The following is a 17515-nucleotide window of genomic DNA, read 5'->3' as shown; positions in this document are numbered from 1 at the left end:
ACTAAAAGCATTAAAGAGTAGCTTTCAGGTTTCAATCCTATTACAGAAATCAATTCTTTATTCAATTATGTACAGTATGTACAATATAGCACAAGTACAACGTAGTAAATCTAGCTTTCTTGTACCGCTATATAGAAATCAAACAAACATGTTTACTCCACGTTTCTTTAATACGTTTAAAAAAATAGTAATAGATTTATATATTTGTAAGTTACATAACATTTTATTTGTATTTTAATTTCACTTCGGATAAACAGATCATTGTTCTTTCGTTCCTCCCGGTGCGCCAACCAAGAACCACTGTGTTCTGGTTTTTACAGCAGCTTTTCGGACCAAGCGTTTCCGGTCATCAAGCGAAATGGCTAATTTTTCTAGTACATCTTGTTTGTACGTGTTAAGTAAAATTGTCGGATAGTTGCAATAATTCATTAAGCATTCGAGGGCTGCTATTCTAACTCTCTGAAATGTATAGTTACATATGAAATATAAAATAATGTAAAACATCGGTAAGCAATTTTATAATGAATTACCATTGTATTATAAGTGATCAGTTTCAAGAATCTTGGAATAAAACACTGTGCCTTGTCGGAGAAAATAATATGTTTAGCTTCCAGTAGAACTCTTAATGTTATTAATGTTGAGAAAATTAATTGTTCATTGTCAAGAGATAAAGACTCTATTAAAAGTGGCACCAACTGAAAGAGTACATATTATAAGAGTATTTATAAAATTATAATTAAAATATATAACAATATAATCAATACCTTTGTCAAATGCATAAATAGAAGTTCCATAGGTACTTCTTCCAATAAGTGTACTAATGCAGTTAAGTAATTCTGTCTGGATGAATCCTCGAATAGATGATTTTTTTTCAGTAAATGTTCAAATACTCGTTGCTGGTAAAAGATTTTGATGTTACAAAAATTTTCTCGTACCAAAACATCTTCTTGCTTATTTGTCAAACATTTATATTCCTGGGCAATTTGTTGACCTACTTGATCGTGTTTGAAAAGATTTGTAAGCTACAAAGACAATATTATAGAAGTATTAAATATTAGATGTAAGTTATTTTAGAAGATTATTGAAAATTGTTACATACTTCGTTTAAAAAGATTTCAACATCGTAGGAACCCTTAGTAACTATGGCTTTTGTTAACCATATTTGCAAAGACGCTGCCGTTTGCTGTATTTCGACACAAGTATCCGATGTTAGACTGTTATTTATTTTTTCTTTAAGATATGACAACGCACGTTGAAAGCATTCACTACTATCACTCATTTTGTTTAATAGAACAGCTATGAATTTGCATGTTATAAATCTTATATTCGAATACATGCTGCTCAGTGCTAAATTACATAAGTTTTCTAATAAAATCAAATTTATCGATAGATTAACTTTTTGTCTTAAAGGAATGAAAATACTCATTAATAACACTGCATGAGTTTCTGTAATATTCTCGCTTAAAGTGGCAGCATATTTATGAACGACGTTTTGCTGCTCCTCGTATGTAAGACTTCTTACAATTAATTGACATATGTTTAGAATTAGATCTAATCTCCGGTCTACAGAATTAAGTCCCATAGCAGCTAATTTCTCAATTATATTACATTCATTATGCAAGTAATGTTGAACATTATAGTCAATACTTTTTGTACCAACTAGCCTATGAAGACACGTTAATGCTGTAAAGCTTATTTCAGGATTGATGGCGTTCGTCTGAGACACAATGTGTGGAAGCACTTCGGTACCTAATTTATATGTTTTAGCAACAGCTGCTAATACTTCTAGTTTTCGAACTTGTACCACCATCGTCTCTTCACCTGAAACAGTTATGGTAATAAATCTGTATTCCGAAACCAGTTGCGTGAAATCATAATACGAAGACAAACCGAGTTTACCAGTTTTTAAGTTAAATCTTTCCCTTATTAAAGCTGATATTTCTTCGGGATATAACGAGGCAAATGCTAATAGAGAGGTGTGGCAAATTATCCTCATTTCATTGGAACTTGTTTCAATCAGGTTATAAATTTTGTCATAAAGTGAACTTCGATGCGTTTCATGTAAATACATCTTTTGCACTATTAGACCAATTGACAGTCTTGACTGCAGTTCTGTATGCTGCGTTGATAGTTCACTTAAATATAACTGAGGTATATCTGTCCACGATAGCTCTGGAACACCTATATCAGACACTCCTTTACTATAAAGTATTTTTATAATGGTGCAACATATCTAAATATACGAGTACATACTCTTTATATTAAATCCATGTTCAGTACTGATTTTAATAAAATCGTTTAATGTTTCGATTAAAATAACTTTATCTGTTATTGAAGTCTTGGTAGAATATTGCCCAAGACATAATGGTACTACCACTTTTAATATATGTTCACATGATTCTTTATTAACTGTTGCAACACATTCTAACAATTTCACAGCTGGTCGAAACAAGCTGAACTGTACATCGTACAAAGAAGATTTCGTATCTGTGATTATATTATCAATGAAACCTTCTCTAAGCTTGGTGTCACTTGATATAACTTTAATTATAGACATAACTGTGTTTAAGCTTGCATTTTTCAATTCCAAGTCTCCACTACGTATAATTTCTTTCTTCAAAGCAGACCATAATTCTATGAGGTGTGGTTCAATGCCTTTTGCACCAAATACTGGTACACCTTTGCACAACAGATTCAAAGAGTCCAACTTGGCAACTTTAAGATTAGATGATAATTTATCAGTTATAAGTGGTATACAGAATTCAGCAAACTGTGGTATAGCACAAAGGCAAGGTTCCAAATTTTCTGCCAAATCATTGCGTGTTATTCCTACTCCAACTGACCCAGACTGAAAAATGTTAAGTCAAATTACAATTCATACTTGTAAACGATAAACAAGTAAAATTTTGATTGCATGATTTAATTACAGGATTAAAGTCAACTGGAAAGTAACATGCAATGACTTCAAACATTTCTTCAGTCAAGTGACCTAATGGAAATTCTTGCATAAACTGTGGAAGTATGCTAAATAATAGCATAAGATTTTTAGGATCTCGTTCTCCATCAATAGAGCTAATGACACCATAAACAAAATCTGGTCCCATAGCTTTCAGGTTGTCTATTCTATTTTGTAGTAATGTTGTAAATATTAAATATATGTTACGACGATCAGATAGCAGTTGAGATTGGCATTGAACATTCTCAAAGAGAGCTCTAAACAGCTGTACAGGTGATTCCTGGGGCAGATGATTCATTTGAACCTAGAATAACAGTGTTACACTATTCTGCTTTGTTAAATAAAATTATTAAATATAACACTTACAGTAGCCAATATTCCTCTCAATACTGCTGGTACAATGCTGTGGTGATCCTTAAGTCTATCACAATAAAACGATGTTATAAAATGTAGTTCAGCTTCATTCAAGTAATCTTTAGGTAAATGGGATAAAATAGAAGAAAGAGCATCTATGCCCTTCTCACGTATACTGACACTTTTGTCAGTAACAAAAGGCCCAAGTTCTTCCACAACTGTATGCAGTTTTACATGCCCAGATTGTATCTCTAAACAAATGAAAATGTTTGCAAACGTTTTGAAGTAATAAACATTGTTACTTAAAGACAGATATAATGTTATTTGAAATCATCATTTTCCATTTTGACTTTATATAAAATTCGCTTCTAACTTCGACATATCATCAACAAGTTCTTATTCTGTATGCCTGTGGGGTCAGGTTTTATTTACTTCGGACATCAAGGCCAATCATCTATACATACTGGAAGAACAATTATAGTATTTAATACCCACCTGAGGCGATCTCTTGGCATGTCGTATTTAGTGTCTCGTTTTTTTCAAAAGCAATAAGAAATCTTTCTTTAGAAACAGTACTTGCAAGCGAAGCCATCTCAAACCATGCCTTCTTGTTGGGTTACTTAACCTCAGTGTAACAGTAAAATCTGTCGTTGTTTAGGAAGTTTATAATAAACCCTTTCTATTCTAACATTTAGGGTCTAATTCGAGAAAAGGGTAACTGTACGAAATTGTTCCATCATGTGTAACACGTGTCAATGAATTATTGACTCTATCTGAAGACTCAGTGGTACAATTTATTTAGTTTAACTTTGAAATTCATTTATTATTCGTTCATATTAAAGATCTACCCCTTTACAACAAATCCATGTGACTGCGTGTGATTTTTAGACGAACTTCGCGTGCGTACGGTACAGTAGGGGTTCTATAGAAATTTTACCCCTAAATCTGATGACGAGCTGTTATCACAGTAGGGGGTGCATTAGATTTAGACCCATTAGACTTTTAATAGAAGTTCTTGGCGAGATAAAAGACACGGAAAATGGCAGTGGGATACCGATAAGTTTTTAATATATGGGGCAAACTAAGCTGTTATCGGAACTCTATTATATTCATTAAAAAGAACAACCTATTGATTTCGAATTCAAAATCGACTAAATTTTGTGTTATTACTTAAATAGTTGAAAAAGAAAGCAATTTAGTGTAATGTTTTCTTATTTGAAGATCTGGAAAATCGAGAAGAACGCTCCTGTTTGGCATAAAATAAACCAATGAGAGATTCATCATTCATCACGTGACAAGCAAGTCACCTGAAGTCACCATTGTTGTTGCAACGGTGCTGCTTTAACGTGACCGATACAGATTATTACGTACACATACGTGCCGTGTGGATACTTCAGGTTAGGTTACTGAAAACGCGATTAAAGCGCCTCTAATGGTACCGATTTGTGATGCAGTGGATAAGATGGACGAAAATGGCATGCGAGGTGTTGTTAAATTTCAGTGAAATGTTTGGTCATTCCAGCCACCTAAGATGGGAGGCTGCATAGGTTTAACGAGGCCGAGGAACGCCTCCGTTGACGATACTACAGGAAACTCGTCGCGGGTAAATTCAGGTACATGTATGATCAAAATCGAGTGCGTAGAAAGTTGAATCAACAGCGGACTAACCTTGAAGATAGTCGAGCTTTTTCTCTTACCTTCGTACCCAACGTTTATTGCGTGTTATCATTCGGTATTTGCATATTATTTGTTGTACAGCTTTTCTCGGATGATTAATTGTCACAGCATACAATATCGTATTGTTTTGTCGTGGATATTGAGCGTAAACTTTTGTGTAGAATAAATTTGTCGTTTCTGTTCATCCTCGGAAAATATTTGCATTTCATGATTGTTTGTTGTCAACCTTTTCAAATATATAACACTGTGGGAACTTGTAATTTTTGCGGAAGTATGCAATTCGTGTTTGTTGCTGCATCACAACATTTTGTTTATACAGGAAATTCAAGGAAAAATCATCCTCTATGCCACGAAGTAATAAGGTGGAAGTCGGATGTACCATTGACTGAAGGACAGCTTAGAAGTAAAAGAGATGAATTTTGGGACACAGCACCTGCATTTGATGGTCGTAAAGAAATATGGGATGCATTGAGAGCTGGGGCAACTGCAGCAGAAGCTCAAGATTATCAGTTAGCACAGGCTATATTGGACGGAGCTAATATTTCTGTACCAAATGGTTTTTTGACAGAATGTTACGATGAGTTAGGAACCAGATATCAAGTCCCAATTTACTGTTTATCTTATCCTATTAATATTGTGAAAGAGGATAGTGGAAGAGACTCTCCTGCAGATTGTTCAGGTGACACGATTAAGTTCATTTGGAAAAATTTATTACCTTATCATTCATATATTTGTTTGTAACATTATTTTATTAATTATCCATAGAACCCGTCGATAGCGGAGTTGAACAGACACTAAAGCTGAGACTATCAACTACATCCGGTGAAGTAAAATTGCCTGTTTATAGCAAAGATACCATTGCTATTGCTAAAAAGAAATTGCAGGTGCGTATAAAGATTTTGTATATTGTGTATAGTGTATTAAGCAGGTATCATTGATTCATTTTCTTCTTTTATTAATTGTGCTAATAGAGCCAAGAAGGTTTAGAACCATCTCGTCAAAGGTGGTTTTTTGGTGGAAAATTATTAGGTGATAAAATGCATATAGAAGAAGCAAAGATACAGCCTGGTTATGTAATACAAGTAATTGTAAATCCTGAAAAGTTGGATGACAGTCCAATGAAAACAAGCTGAACTACTGTATATGTAAGATACAAGTCACATTGAACCAACCTTTTTAGTAAGCACTATCTTACACACATTCAAGTAAGAACACTTTTTTTTTTTAATTTTATATCATATGATTGTTAAGGGTAGAGCAGCAATTCTTAAAGTGATTTTTTTACAATAAAATGCACTTACAATTCTCATAATATACATAAATGTTATAAGGATTAAATACTGTTTCATTTAAATTGTAGGTTGTGATTATTTAATTTTTGTTAATTTATATTAGATCAAAGAGAAAGCATTTCAAAGTGTCAACTATACAAGAACAAACTACTAATTGGTTTCAAGTTCAATACGTGTAGAAAATAAAATGGGAAAAAAAAGTTTTAAAATGGCATTTAATTCACAGCAGGAAGAATAATTATGCTCTAATTCTGATATTGTCACATTTATTTGTTACTACCAACGAAGGTGCTGTAACACTGGAGAAACTAAGTATACATGTAGAAAGATATTCTGTGCTGCTTATTGTACCATGTTGCACAATGATATAATGTAAAAAATAAGTCATATATTTAAAGAAAATTATTATAAAAATAGTAACAATAACAATAAGAGAATTACATAAATTACTGAATATAAGGAAAACATCAATGGACAATAGAGAAAAAAAAAGAACAAGATACTATATGCTGTTTGTTGCAGTGAATTTCTTCTTTCTTACAAATTCTATTTTCAAAGCTTCTTTCATTTGGAATAAATCATTACAATTTTTATTAAGATCAAATTCGTAGGAACAATTACTAATGTCGTATTATCCTTGCATAATAATATAGGGCATAACATTTTTTTTAACACTTTGTGTTTGACTCAGTTTTTTCAATTTTTGTAAATGGATTTTGAATATTTATAAGTCATAAGTTTGAATCATTTAAAATAAGAGCAAGTGGTTGGGCCTATCAATGGCCTAAAAATCTACGATTCCTTCCTGTAAGTACTAATAGGATATTGTATAAGATATTCAAAGTCGAAAAATAATAGTGCACAGAGAAGAAAACATAAGACTAATATTGAAACACATGTGGCGCAGAACGTATCATTTTTACACAGTTTTATCGTGCGCAATCGTTTTCACGTATCTGTGTTATTTCTGCTTACGATAAAGAGTTTAACACGAGAACAGTACTGCAAGTTCAATTTTAAAAGGCACCTGGTTCTTACATCTGCTCCACATGTTGCACAAAAAAAAAATTATTATTTGTTTAAAGTATAACTATATAAAGGTGGCATATTATGCGTGTGAATTTGTTGACTGTACTAATACGACGGTGATACAGTTTGTTTCTTATATGCATTGATCATAAAATTATATAGTATTGCGTGTGGGTGTATGTATAATACATAATATATAGAACGTATATATGTACACAGATACATATATAAGTTCCACTATTTTCAATTTGATTGTCAAAACAAGAATGTGTAATCTTATAAATAACTTATTTATAAATCGGGTAATCACGTCCAAGTTGATAATACGAAAAATGACTGGAAGAAATTGGTAAAAGTGTTAACACAGAAGTGTATAAAACCCTGTTCAGATAAAACAGAAAGTTTCATGTTGTCTGCGATGTATTTTTTTTTTATATATATAATCCGAACAGTGCAAGGGAAAGGAGCACTTGTTTTCAATCTATAAATTTAAGTATTCCACATCGATATACTATTCTTCTCTTTGCTAGATCACAGTGTTTAAGAATTGCAAGTTCTTTATACAAAGAAACAAACTTTTTTTTGTACAATAATATATACTAATGCATCAGCAATATGCAATAAAAAAAAATACTTTTGGTTTAATACTATATTGCTTAAAGTATTATTTTTTTATGTTCATAAATACAAAGATTGAAATGGTAATTTAGCATTTATCGAGAGACAATTTGTTACCAGAATGTAATTAAGGACATAGGATTCTCAAGTGGAATAACAAATTCTATCAGACTGATATTAGTTTCACTATATAGTATTTGGGTTACTTGCAATATGTAAAAGAGACTGCATTAAGTTCTTTTTAATTGATGTTCGAACCATATAGGAACATGTTGTGCATAGTATAAATTACATTACTTATACTGCACATGTATTCATGCAAAGGTTTTATTATAAATGTTGTGCTTCTTTTTAATGCGTGTAATTCCTATTTGTACGAGTGATAAAAAAAAAATAATTTTTTCTTTAATACTCATATCCGTGAAATATTGAATAAAAATAAAAATGTGATGCGGCGCTATTGCCATACAAGGAAATGAGAGTGAATGTAAATAAAGAGCATTACAATAACGAAAGTGCAATTCAAAACGCCTAATAAATATTGCTGCTGCTTTATATTAATGTTGCTGTGTTGGACCAATGCATACAAGGCGTTTAAACAAAAGAAAAATCAAAGAATGACTGATTGAAGGATTAGGTAGAACAACTGCCAATACAATAAAAATGAATCTGAATTCACTATGTTGCTAATTGGAAGTTATTAGAAGATATTATATTATGATATTACGAAAAAACTTTTGGAATGCTAAAACAAAATATTACTGTAAGTAGGTAGCAATTATCAATTAAGCAGGGTTTACACATTTTTAAACTAACGGAATATTACTACTGAACTATTTAATATTACTTACCAAAGCTGGTTTTTGAAATTAGGTGCTAATAACCGACATCATTTAATATTTGATATCTGCTCAAGCACATGAAAAAAGGGGAAATGGATATTAGTAGTCAGTTCATTCCGATTTAAAATGTAGAAATAAAATCCAGTCAGGTCCGTGAGATATTGTAATCCTATAATAACGAATTATGCAAAAAAGAAAGGCAAATATTACAGAGATAACATAATTTGTTTACTATTATTTTTAGGATAGGTATTTATTCGTTCTTTATAAACATGAAATTGAATATACTTACAAAACGATATAAGATTACTTAAACTTTGATATTCCAATTGTAGGTATATTACTTTAAAATACACATGTGTAAATTAATTTCTATGAATATTGATTATTATAGCTTAATGCATTGTCAAATAAAGCATAATGTTGTGAAAATGTCATACTATTCTCCCATCAGTTCCTAATTCGTAGAAAACTCTTACACATTTACAAGTTTTTGTAAGGAAATGTTTTATTTGTAGTTTCATTTAACAACATACTTTAAGTATTTTAATTCGTGACACAGCCAAATCATTGTGCTTAAAACAAAAAGACTGCCAGATTGGTGAGATGCGGCTAGTGCTAAAGGCACGTGATATAATAATGTTGAAATGCCTAGTAAAACTTGTAAATAACCAGCGCAAAGGACCGCAGCTACTGCTTTCTTTGCATTTCCAGGAAGTCTGTATCTACGAGATACAATTCCAATATAAGTTATTAGCGACAATGTGGTGATACCCTGTAAGAAAGTATAGATTATAATACTAATTAAATGATGCAGTATGACTTTCATCTTTAAATCATACCAAAATTCGGTGATCAAATTGTACAGCAGTTGGATTTTCAGTAAAATTTTTCCATTTAGGCGATACTGCGAGTATATCGTCCGGTATCCATTTATTTGCCATTTTCGGGAATGTATTATAAATAAGACCCGCATCCATTCCCGCGACAAAAGCACCAGACAAAGCAGTCAGAAACACTAATCCTTTCGTCGAGTGGACTACCATTCTAAATCTTTTCAGTTTTTGTTTTACATGATTTATATTAATGGTCGAAGCATTAAGATCTAACTGCTTCGCGGGAAGTAAATAATCTAAAGCATTATACAGGAAGCCTGTATATATAATAAATGCCATTCCTAAATGTGCAGCCAAGCGGTACTGTGAGACTCTGGGAACGTCTGATGGCTCTGCAAACCGATCCTCCAAACCAGATTTAACCATGTACCAACCCATTAGTCCTTGTAAACCAATTAATGATCCCAGAACAGCTACTCTGAGTTTCATTCCTGGTTTTAGCATACCCTTCGTCCAAAAATAGGTTGCAGGAACTATGAATACTGCACCTATCAAACGTCCCCACATTCTGTGCAAGTATTCCATCCACCAAATCCGTTTAAATTCTTCCAATGTCATATCGTGATTTGTTCTAGAATAGAAATTATAACAAGCAGAATAATATTATGAAGCTCCTATTGGCACAGTATCATGAACTCTTACATTTTGTATTCTGGAAATTGTTTGTAACGTTTGAATTCAGTATGCCATTCACTTTCACTTGTAGGCATTTTTTCGCCTAGTAATTTCCAAGTAACCATTGATAAACCCGATTCTGTAAGTCTTGTCATACCCCCTAAGTACATAGGAAAGGAGAAATAACTTATTGTATATCTTTTGAATGTACTTTATTCATACACTATGCTACGCAAGAACTTAACTATGTACTTAGTATAAAAGCTTAAAAAAACAAATAATGTAGAAAGTATGGAAGTATACTTTAAAGTATTGCCCGAACCTTAAGAATTATTTGCCATATGTTTTGTCCACAACAACTTTCATAACAGTACATACACAATAATACAAGAATAAATAACCAATTGTACCTAGAACTACAGCTATGAAAACCATGCCACTGCAAGTTAACATCCATTTTCCTACAATTTTGTCTGATTTGTGGGTTGATTTTGAGGCAAGACTTACAACTATTATGTTCCTTTGTTTGAGTAAATTCTACAAACAAGCATTATGTTAGCCTTCCTTTACATTACGAATGAATGAATGAATGGTATGTTACTTGAAAGTTAATAATTAATACCTTCTGTAAACAAGTTGGGTTTCCTTTAATTAATACAAATACCTTCTGTGTAATTGTTTGTTTTGGAGTATATCTATACAAACTTTGTCTAAATGGTAAAAATCGTAGGGCATTGCTTCTTCCGACAGTTGAGACACAATGTTTTGTTAAACTGAACATGCTAAAAAATAATTATAATTATTAGCACATTGTAAAAATTACGCGCTCCATTGAGAGCATATAATTGTATAAATATATACATACTTACATTGCAATATTATATGTTCACGTTCAATAAGAATACCTTTTCTTTTTTCTATATGTACCTCTGTACAAGAGTAAAGTGTGAACAAACAATAGTGAACACTTTACATGTTTTCGGGATAAAATTTACACCTAAACATAAGGAATATTATAACGTAAATGAAAAAAATCTTGCAAAAGACCAAATGAATTTCATCACTTGTCAATGGTCTACAAAGTTCCGACAATTAGCAAAGCAATTGTATATAACGTCATAAAATGTGGACTGAATCTCACACATAAATAGTAAATTGAATTATTTAATCGTGTACATGTATAAAAAGTCCTCGTGAAAAGAAATTTACTGTGAATCGTAACAATGTAAAAAATTTTTGTTACTCGAACCGTAATCTTACAATTAAATGGATCATGAACATATATAAATTGATACATGAAACTTATTTTAATATATTTTAGGTTGAGTTTTCTAAATATTACAAAGGGTGTCATATCTAACCTCGAATAAAACTATTGGTGATATTTAAAATGTATACAAGTTCATTCAAAGTTAGAGTTTAATATACAGTCAATCTTTATGAAAAACAGAAGTTTAATTCTTCGATGTTTTTGTCAAGTATTCGATAAGATAATCGTATTACGATAAGAGGAGAAGTATCAGTCTCGTGAGTATCTACCAGTACCAGTGAGTACTGAAGACAGGGCGGTTGACATTTTTCCCGTACAATTACATTTATTTGTACGTGTGCAATAACTCCTTTTGTACCTTCAATTATATGGTATTAACTGAGATAACATAGAAAAAATACTATCATCCGTCCTTAATTACAAGGTAATGTAATTGTTACATATTGAATTAATCAACTATATTCTATTTCTGCATAATTATAAGTTACTAAGAAATATATTATTACAGTGATATCAATATGGCACGGAGAACTGGTGCAATGAAATTAGCCAAACTTCGTGAACTGATGGAAACTGTTCCAGTTGGTGGTATTAAAGGAAAGGGTATCCAAGCTCTGATTGTAGATTCAGTGGATGCTCATCAGTCAGAATATTTGAGAAAACGTGATAAAAGAGTACAGTTCATCAGTAGCTTCACTGGCTCTTTTGGTACTGCAATTGTTACACCAAATGAAGCTTTGTTATGGACAGATGGAAGATATTACATGCAGGCTTTAGCAGAATTTGATCCACCGGAAGCTTGGACACTTATGAGAGAAGGTTTATTGGATACTCCGACAAGAGCAGCATGGTTGGTTTCTAATTTACCACCTAAATCTACTGTTGGTGCAGATTCCAATTTAATGAGTTATATTGACTGGGCAGTTTTACATGCCAGTTTAACTGCTGCTGGTCATTGCTTGATGCCACTCGACGAGAATTTAATCGACAAAGTTTGGGGCGATGAACAGCCTGGCGCTACAGATAATATTGTTTTACCACAACCACTGAAGTTTTCAGGGTCTACTGTAGGGGACAAAGTCAGGATTTGCAAAGAAGATATGAGTAAGAACAAAGCAAAAGCGCTTGTAATCACTGCTTTGGATGAAGTAGCATACATTTTAAACTTAAGAGGATCCGATATACCTTATAATCCTGTTTTCTTTGCTTACGTCATTCTTACATTAAACGAGTTACATTTGTTCATTGAAAAGAGCAGAGTTAACGAAGAAGCTCAGCAACAGCTGACAGATGAAGGGGTAAATGTAGTTTATCATGCGTACAACGATATACATGTGTTTCTGAAGGAAATTGCAAGTTCATGTACAAGCGATGAAAAAATATGGATAAGCAATGGTTCTAGCTATGCTTTACACACCGATTGCGGTGAAACGAAAAAACATGTTGCTATTACACCGATAAGTGTTATGAAAGCTATAAAGAATGACGTCGAGATAGAAGCAATGAAGGCCGCACACATTCGGGACGCCGTTGCGCTCGTAAAATACTTTGCTTGGTTGGAAGATCAGATTAAAAATAGGAAGGAAATTATTACAGAAGTATCTGGAGCGACGCGGCTTGAGAAATTTAGACAGTAAGAGGATTGCATAGAAAATTACAAACTTTGGGTATAACAAAAATTATTGACGGTATGTTTTATGTGTAAGGGAACAGAAATATTTCAAGGGACTCAGCTTTCCAACGATATCCTCGGTTGGACCTCATGGTGCGATAATCCATTATTTACCAACAGCCGAAACAGATGTACCGATCACTGACAAAGAATTGTATCTTTGCGATTCGGGTGCGCAATACCAAGATGGTACCACAGATGTCACGAGAACGTTACATTTTGGTAATCCTACAAGTTTCGAACGTGAATGCTTTACAAGAGTATTCAAAGGGCAGTGCCGTCTCTCCAGGACTATCTTTCCTTTAATGATACAAGGAAATTATCTTGACACACTTGCCCGTGAGAATTTATGGAGTGTAGGGTACATATATTTGCTTTGCTTATAAAATGAAAAATATAATTTATTCATATATTAAATGTACAATTACAGTCTTAATTATCTTCATGGTACTGGGCATGGAGTGGGTTCATATCTTAATGTTCACGAAGGGCCAATTGCCATTTCTTGGAGACAATATCCTAATGACCCAGGCTTGCAACCTGGCATGTTTCTTTCAAATGGTACAAATTATGAGTATTATTAATATTTTCATTATATGTTTTATCAGTATTCATACAACTGATGATGTTAAATAGAACCAGGATACTACGAGGACGAGAAGTTTGGCGTTAGACTCGAAAATATAGAATTGGTAGTAAAGGCAAATACACCATATAATCATAAGAATCGTGGTTTCCTTACTTTCGAGACCGTTACACTGGTGCCTATACAGACAAAGTTACTCGATGTTTCCTTATTAACGGACGATGAGGTAAACTTCTTTCTTGTATTTTAGTTATGATATCATAGTATATGTTAGATAATGTGAGTTTTAATTTGTTCTAGATCGAATATTTGAATAATTACCATGCAAAGTGTTTGAATATCTTAAGACCTCTATTGCAAGGACTAGAGAATGTAAACGCACTTGAATGGCTAGAAAGAGAAACTAAGCCAATTTCAAAATGACAATCAATTTGAAGAAACAAATTCTAAAAAAAATGCATTTCTTATTTTTTATAAATATAATACATAATAAACTGTTTCTGTAATTACACCTTTCTCATTTAATTCCACTGTGTAATATATTTAAAATGTTTAAAAGATAATATATCAAAGATCACCAGAGTAGCCATGGTGGCTGATGTATTTTGTCCAAAGAACTATAAGTTAGGTTGACTGGGATATTGATCAAGGCAATTTACTGTCTTCGAGGATGGAATAGAATGATCACGTATCATCTCTACATAATAGTAGTCTGCCCATAATTGATTAGTGGTTGATTCTTCTGTGGAAGGTGAGTAAAAGTCTGATATGATCACAGCTTTTGCACCAGCTTCTTCGGCCATCATGCTCTTCAAAAAGAAACTACAGTTCCCTCTTTCGATCAGAGCAACTCTACCTTTTAATTCTTTGGCATTCTTTGCTATTTGGCAGCCTTGAGGAGGTTCAGTTGGAACCAATGGAATCCGTTCCTCCATGAAGCTTGCATTCTGGAAGTATAGTACACATGACAAACAACTTCAATGTGTACATAATAAGTAAGAGGATACCTACAAAGGAGGCTCCAAAATCTTTAGCAGGTCTTAATTTATATGTATACTCCAGTTCCGGTGGATGGATAATTTCAAAGAATACATCTGTTCCGAAACTGGTGCTCAGAAAGGACTCGCTCGTCTTAAATTTAAACAAATGTCCTAACAAATTTTTAGTGATAAACAGTAACTATAGTAAAGTAGCATTCGGTAACCTGATTTCATCGTGTCGGTACCAACCTTCGCTGATTCCACTCGATATTTTAATGTCGAGTAAAACAAGAATGTAGAGAGAACCAAAAAATCTCATGTTTTGTATTTGCATGATAGTGTTCACATTGTTGCTAATTACATTACCACAAATATGTTAGGAAACTTAATCTCTGACATAACTACCATTTTTTCCTACATATTTGTATACATATACATATATATATATATATATGTACACCGACTAGGTATAGGATAGACTTATCATCTTATGGGACTTCGTGTCTCATGTTCTGAAATACCGATAGTGTAAAAAGTCAGGGATTTTGTACTGCCCTCTACTTTCTCAAAAGTGAATGATAATTAATAATAATAAATCGAAGAGAACGCTGTCACATGTGATGAACGGATTCTCCTCTGTCCGTTCGTCGTAAACGTATTAAAAAAAGGTCGTCTCGGGATTCCGGGAATCTGGTGATGTCACGGCGTGCGAGCGAGCCGTCGTATCGGTGCTCTCCGTCGGTGTTGACGCGTGCCGAGAAATTTCGGTAGTTTATGGGTGGAGGTGTGCGAGCGAGAGAGTACGGTAGAGCGTGCTGCGGTATTGGTGCTCTCCGTCGTACCATCCGTTACTTGCTTACTTTCTCGTGAGCCGTCGTGGAGACGGCTCACGAGACATTTCTCTTGTTACTAACCCATTGTTTGTTACAGGCATTCGACACTATTTCACATATTATTAATTTATTTACTGTGCATATTGTTGTGTCCTCTCTCTTGTTACTAATCCCTTGTATGTTACAGATGTTCGAGAACCATTGGCTTCGATATTTATCTTCTTGTGTACTGTGATTCATTTACTGTGATTTATTTACTGTGCATATTCTCTAGTAGCCCCCCCCCCCCTTACCTCAGTAATGAGGGATTTTAGTACCGATAGTATTAGATAGTTAAGATATAAGTTATTTATAAGGTTTATTGTGAAAGGTGGGAAGATGTAGAACTTGTGATTCCATCTACCTGCCTTGGGCCTCCACTGGCAGCAACCTCCTCGTGGTGAGGCCTGGGCAATCGGTATTATCATCGGTAAAGTACTGTAAACTGATGACAATATCGAGCTAATGGCTGCGAACTTCGAATATATCTCATAAAACCACGTTCTATATTACATCGAACTAGGATTATTCTGAGAAACGATATAAGATTGAAAGTTTTGTAAGAGTGTCTAGTATTTTGAATGTTTCAATAAATTATTTGAGATAAAGATACATGAAACTGTTGAAGATTACTTTAAATCCCTTCCCTTATTCTGTATATCGTTCGATTAGAATACAATAGTTGCTGGAACAATGGACATTTTGACAGGATACTGGTATAAATGGAACTTTGACAGTTTTCTAAGTTTCATTTGTTTGAGTTGGCTGAAATTCTTAAATATTACATCATTATTATCTTAAAATCTTAACATCATTTATTTACAATAATTTTATTTGTTGCGAGAAGTTATATAATGAACTTCAACCCAACTAGAGCTCAGTTGACTAAACTTCCACAATATTGCCAGGTCTGCATTTTCTTCATTTTCTCCATAAAGGAAAGCCTTTACATAGCCTAAAATACCACTAGGCATTGTAGATCAATGTTTTCCATCTAAAACGAATTGAAATAACAAATTTTCGAAGATAGCCTGGGATATGTACGCGGTTCAATTCATTCATTAGTCGTAGGGTACATCGGAATGTAAGTTTTTGAAAATTGGTCGAACAGAGGCACTAAACATATGGCTCTGGCATTGTTTACAACCATCGGAGTGCTGCGAAATGAAATTTCTGAGAAATCGTCCTTGTGCGTCTGTTATTCTGTTTGGGGTGGGTCAGTGCTCGTTGAGCTAACCGAAGGTATACGCAAAAAAAAAAGGTCGTACCGGCGTATAATGTGGTACTGAATATTCTATTTCGTTAAACTAGAAATTGAAGTGGGGCGGGGAGGACAGCTACCCCCACCCACCGAACCTCCAATAACGATGCCCCTAAGATAGCCGAATCAACACATCGCGAGCAGTCAAAGACGTCCTAAGGGTCATTCGTCTCGCACAAGTTGAAGTGACAAGACGTGAAGTGAATTCGCTCCCATCGAAGTGTACGTGATCTTTACTTTTCACATCTAATCATTTATACCAACTATTAGTGCCTTCGTTATTTCTTTATCGTTACTTTCGTTTAATATTTATTCAATTTCGAGTAAATTATCGTAAATTAATTCGATATTACGGGACAAAGTGATCGGTTTTCACGATTTTCTTTATTTACGCTGTAGTATATACGCATTTCTGATTCCATTTACAATCTTTTACGGCACACCTCGAATACAATAGTTATTTATTTGTAACGAAATTGTAATTTAATGTAATTGCTTGGTTTAAACGCGTTTATTCTCTGTTTCAGAGGACCGGTTGGAAAGGACGTGCCCCCTGACACCATGGCAGTAGCAACACTCCGGAAAATTGGTAAAA

General features: G+C 33.5%; 5 protein-coding genes across 5 annotated transcripts; 2 read left to right on the top strand and 3 right to left on the bottom strand.

Moving 5' to 3' along the window:
• Positions 1 to 30: 30 nt before the first annotated feature.
• LOC107193094 (MMS19 nucleotide excision repair protein homolog) lies at positions 31 to 4380 on the bottom strand. Its single transcript, XM_015582481.1, has 9 exons — positions 3806 to 4380; positions 3323 to 3561; positions 2928 to 3260; positions 2254 to 2848; positions 1900 to 2181; positions 1100 to 1821; positions 765 to 1022; positions 531 to 695; positions 31 to 459 (listed from the first exon to the last, which is right to left on the bottom strand). Exons 1-9 carry the CDS (start codon positions 3900 to 3902, stop codon positions 259 to 261), a joined length of 2892 nt encoding a protein of 963 aa, XP_015437967.1. The 5' UTR covers positions 3903 to 4380; the 3' UTR covers positions 31 to 258.
• A 400-nt stretch (positions 4381 to 4780) lies between these two features.
• Positions 4781 to 6194, top strand: LOC107193099 (ubiquitin domain-containing protein 1). The gene is made up of 4 exons (XM_015582487.1): positions 4781 to 4923; positions 5307 to 5666; positions 5753 to 5871; positions 5959 to 6194. Exons 1-4 carry the CDS (start codon positions 4842 to 4844, stop codon positions 6118 to 6120), a joined length of 723 nt encoding a protein of 240 aa, XP_015437973.1. The 5' UTR covers positions 4781 to 4841; the 3' UTR covers positions 6121 to 6194.
• A 3094-nt stretch (positions 6195 to 9288) lies between these two features.
• On the bottom strand, positions 9289 to 11222 carry LOC107193101 (cytochrome c oxidase assembly protein COX15 homolog). Its single transcript, XM_015582490.1, has 6 exons — positions 11149 to 11222; positions 10902 to 11061; positions 10690 to 10816; positions 10307 to 10439; positions 9611 to 10235; positions 9289 to 9543 (listed from the first exon to the last, which is right to left on the bottom strand). Exons 2-6 carry the CDS (start codon positions 11058 to 11060, stop codon positions 9289 to 9291), a joined length of 1299 nt encoding a protein of 432 aa, XP_015437976.1. The 5' UTR covers position 11061; positions 11149 to 11222.
• A 669-nt stretch (positions 11223 to 11891) lies between these two features.
• Positions 11892 to 14230, top strand: LOC107193095 (xaa-Pro aminopeptidase 1). Its single transcript, XM_015582482.1, has 6 exons — positions 11892 to 11973; positions 12058 to 13182; positions 13256 to 13582; positions 13652 to 13782; positions 13858 to 14033; positions 14108 to 14230. The coding sequence occupies exons 2-6, from the start codon at positions 12068 to 12070 to the stop codon at positions 14228 to 14230; spliced, it is 1872 nt and encodes a 623-aa protein (XP_015437968.1). The 5' UTR covers positions 11892 to 11973; positions 12058 to 12067.
• A 110-nt stretch (positions 14231 to 14340) lies between these two features.
• LOC107193110 (PRADC1-like protein) lies at positions 14341 to 15193 on the bottom strand. The gene is given in 4 exon segments (XM_015582502.1): positions 14341 to 14464; positions 14466 to 14754; positions 14819 to 14958; positions 15037 to 15193. Coding segments are annotated over 4 exon segments (597 nt in total). The 5' UTR covers positions 15122 to 15193; the 3' UTR covers positions 14341 to 14381.
• Positions 15194 to 17515: the final 2322 nt, after the last annotated feature.

The sequence above is a fragment of the Dufourea novaeangliae genome, unplaced genomic scaffold (genome assembly GCF_001272555.1).
Source record: "Dufourea novaeangliae isolate 0120121106 unplaced genomic scaffold, ASM127255v1 scaffold493, whole genome shotgun sequence".
Classification (NCBI taxonomy): Eukaryota; Metazoa; Arthropoda; class Insecta; order Hymenoptera; family Halictidae; genus Dufourea; species Dufourea novaeangliae.
Note: the sequence above shows the minus strand (reverse complement) of the source record. Positions and strands in the feature narration are given on the sequence as shown.

What these genes read in the sequence shown, in the direction of transcription:
- LOC107193094 (XM_015582481.1), bottom strand. Translation starts at nt 3,902, where the DNA reads ATGGCTTCGCTTGCAAGTACTGTTTCTAAAGAAAGATTTCTTATTGCT. An exon ending in TTCCAGTTGACTTTAATCCT is followed by an intron (nt 2,849 to 2,927) that starts GTAATTAAATCA and finishes AACATTTTTCAG; the next exon opens with TCTGGGTCAGTTGGAGTAGG. An exon ending in TTGAAATCTTTTTAAACGAA is followed by an intron (nt 1,023 to 1,099) that starts GTATGTAACAAT and finishes TTGTCTTTGTAG; the next exon opens with CTTACAAATCTTTTCAAACA.
- LOC107193099 (XM_015582487.1), top strand. Translation starts at nt 4,842, where the DNA reads ATGGGAGGCTGCATAGGTTTAACGAGGCCGAGGAACGCCTCCGTTGAC. An exon ending in CTCTCCTGCAGATTGTTCAG is followed by an intron (nt 5,667 to 5,752) that starts GTGACACGATTA and finishes AATTATCCATAG; the next exon opens with AACCCGTCGATAGCGGAGTT. An exon ending in TTGCTAAAAAGAAATTGCAG is followed by an intron (nt 5,872 to 5,958) that starts GTGCGTATAAAG and finishes TTGTGCTAATAG; the next exon opens with AGCCAAGAAGGTTTAGAACC.
- LOC107193101 (XM_015582490.1), bottom strand. Translation starts at nt 11,060, where the DNA reads ATGTTCAGTTTAACAAAACATTGTGTCTCAACTGTCGGAAGAAGCAAT. An exon ending in ACCCAACTTGTTTACAGAAG is followed by an intron (nt 10,817 to 10,901) that starts GTATTAATTATT and finishes GCTTGTTTGTAG; the next exon opens with AATTTACTCAAACAAAGGAA. An exon ending in CAATTTCCAGAATACAAAAT is followed by an intron (nt 10,236 to 10,306) that starts GTAAGAGTTCAT and finishes TTTCTATTCTAG; the next exon opens with AACAAATCACGATATGACAT.
- LOC107193095 (XM_015582482.1), top strand. Translation starts at nt 12,068, where the DNA reads ATGGCACGGAGAACTGGTGCAATGAAATTAGCCAAACTTCGTGAACTG. An exon ending in CGGCTTGAGAAATTTAGACA is followed by an intron (nt 13,183 to 13,255) that starts GTAAGAGGATTG and finishes TTTATGTGTAAG; the next exon opens with GGAACAGAAATATTTCAAGG. An exon ending in CCTTATTAACGGACGATGAG is followed by an intron (nt 14,034 to 14,107) that starts GTAAACTTCTTT and finishes AATTTGTTCTAG; the next exon opens with ATCGAATATTTGAATAATTA.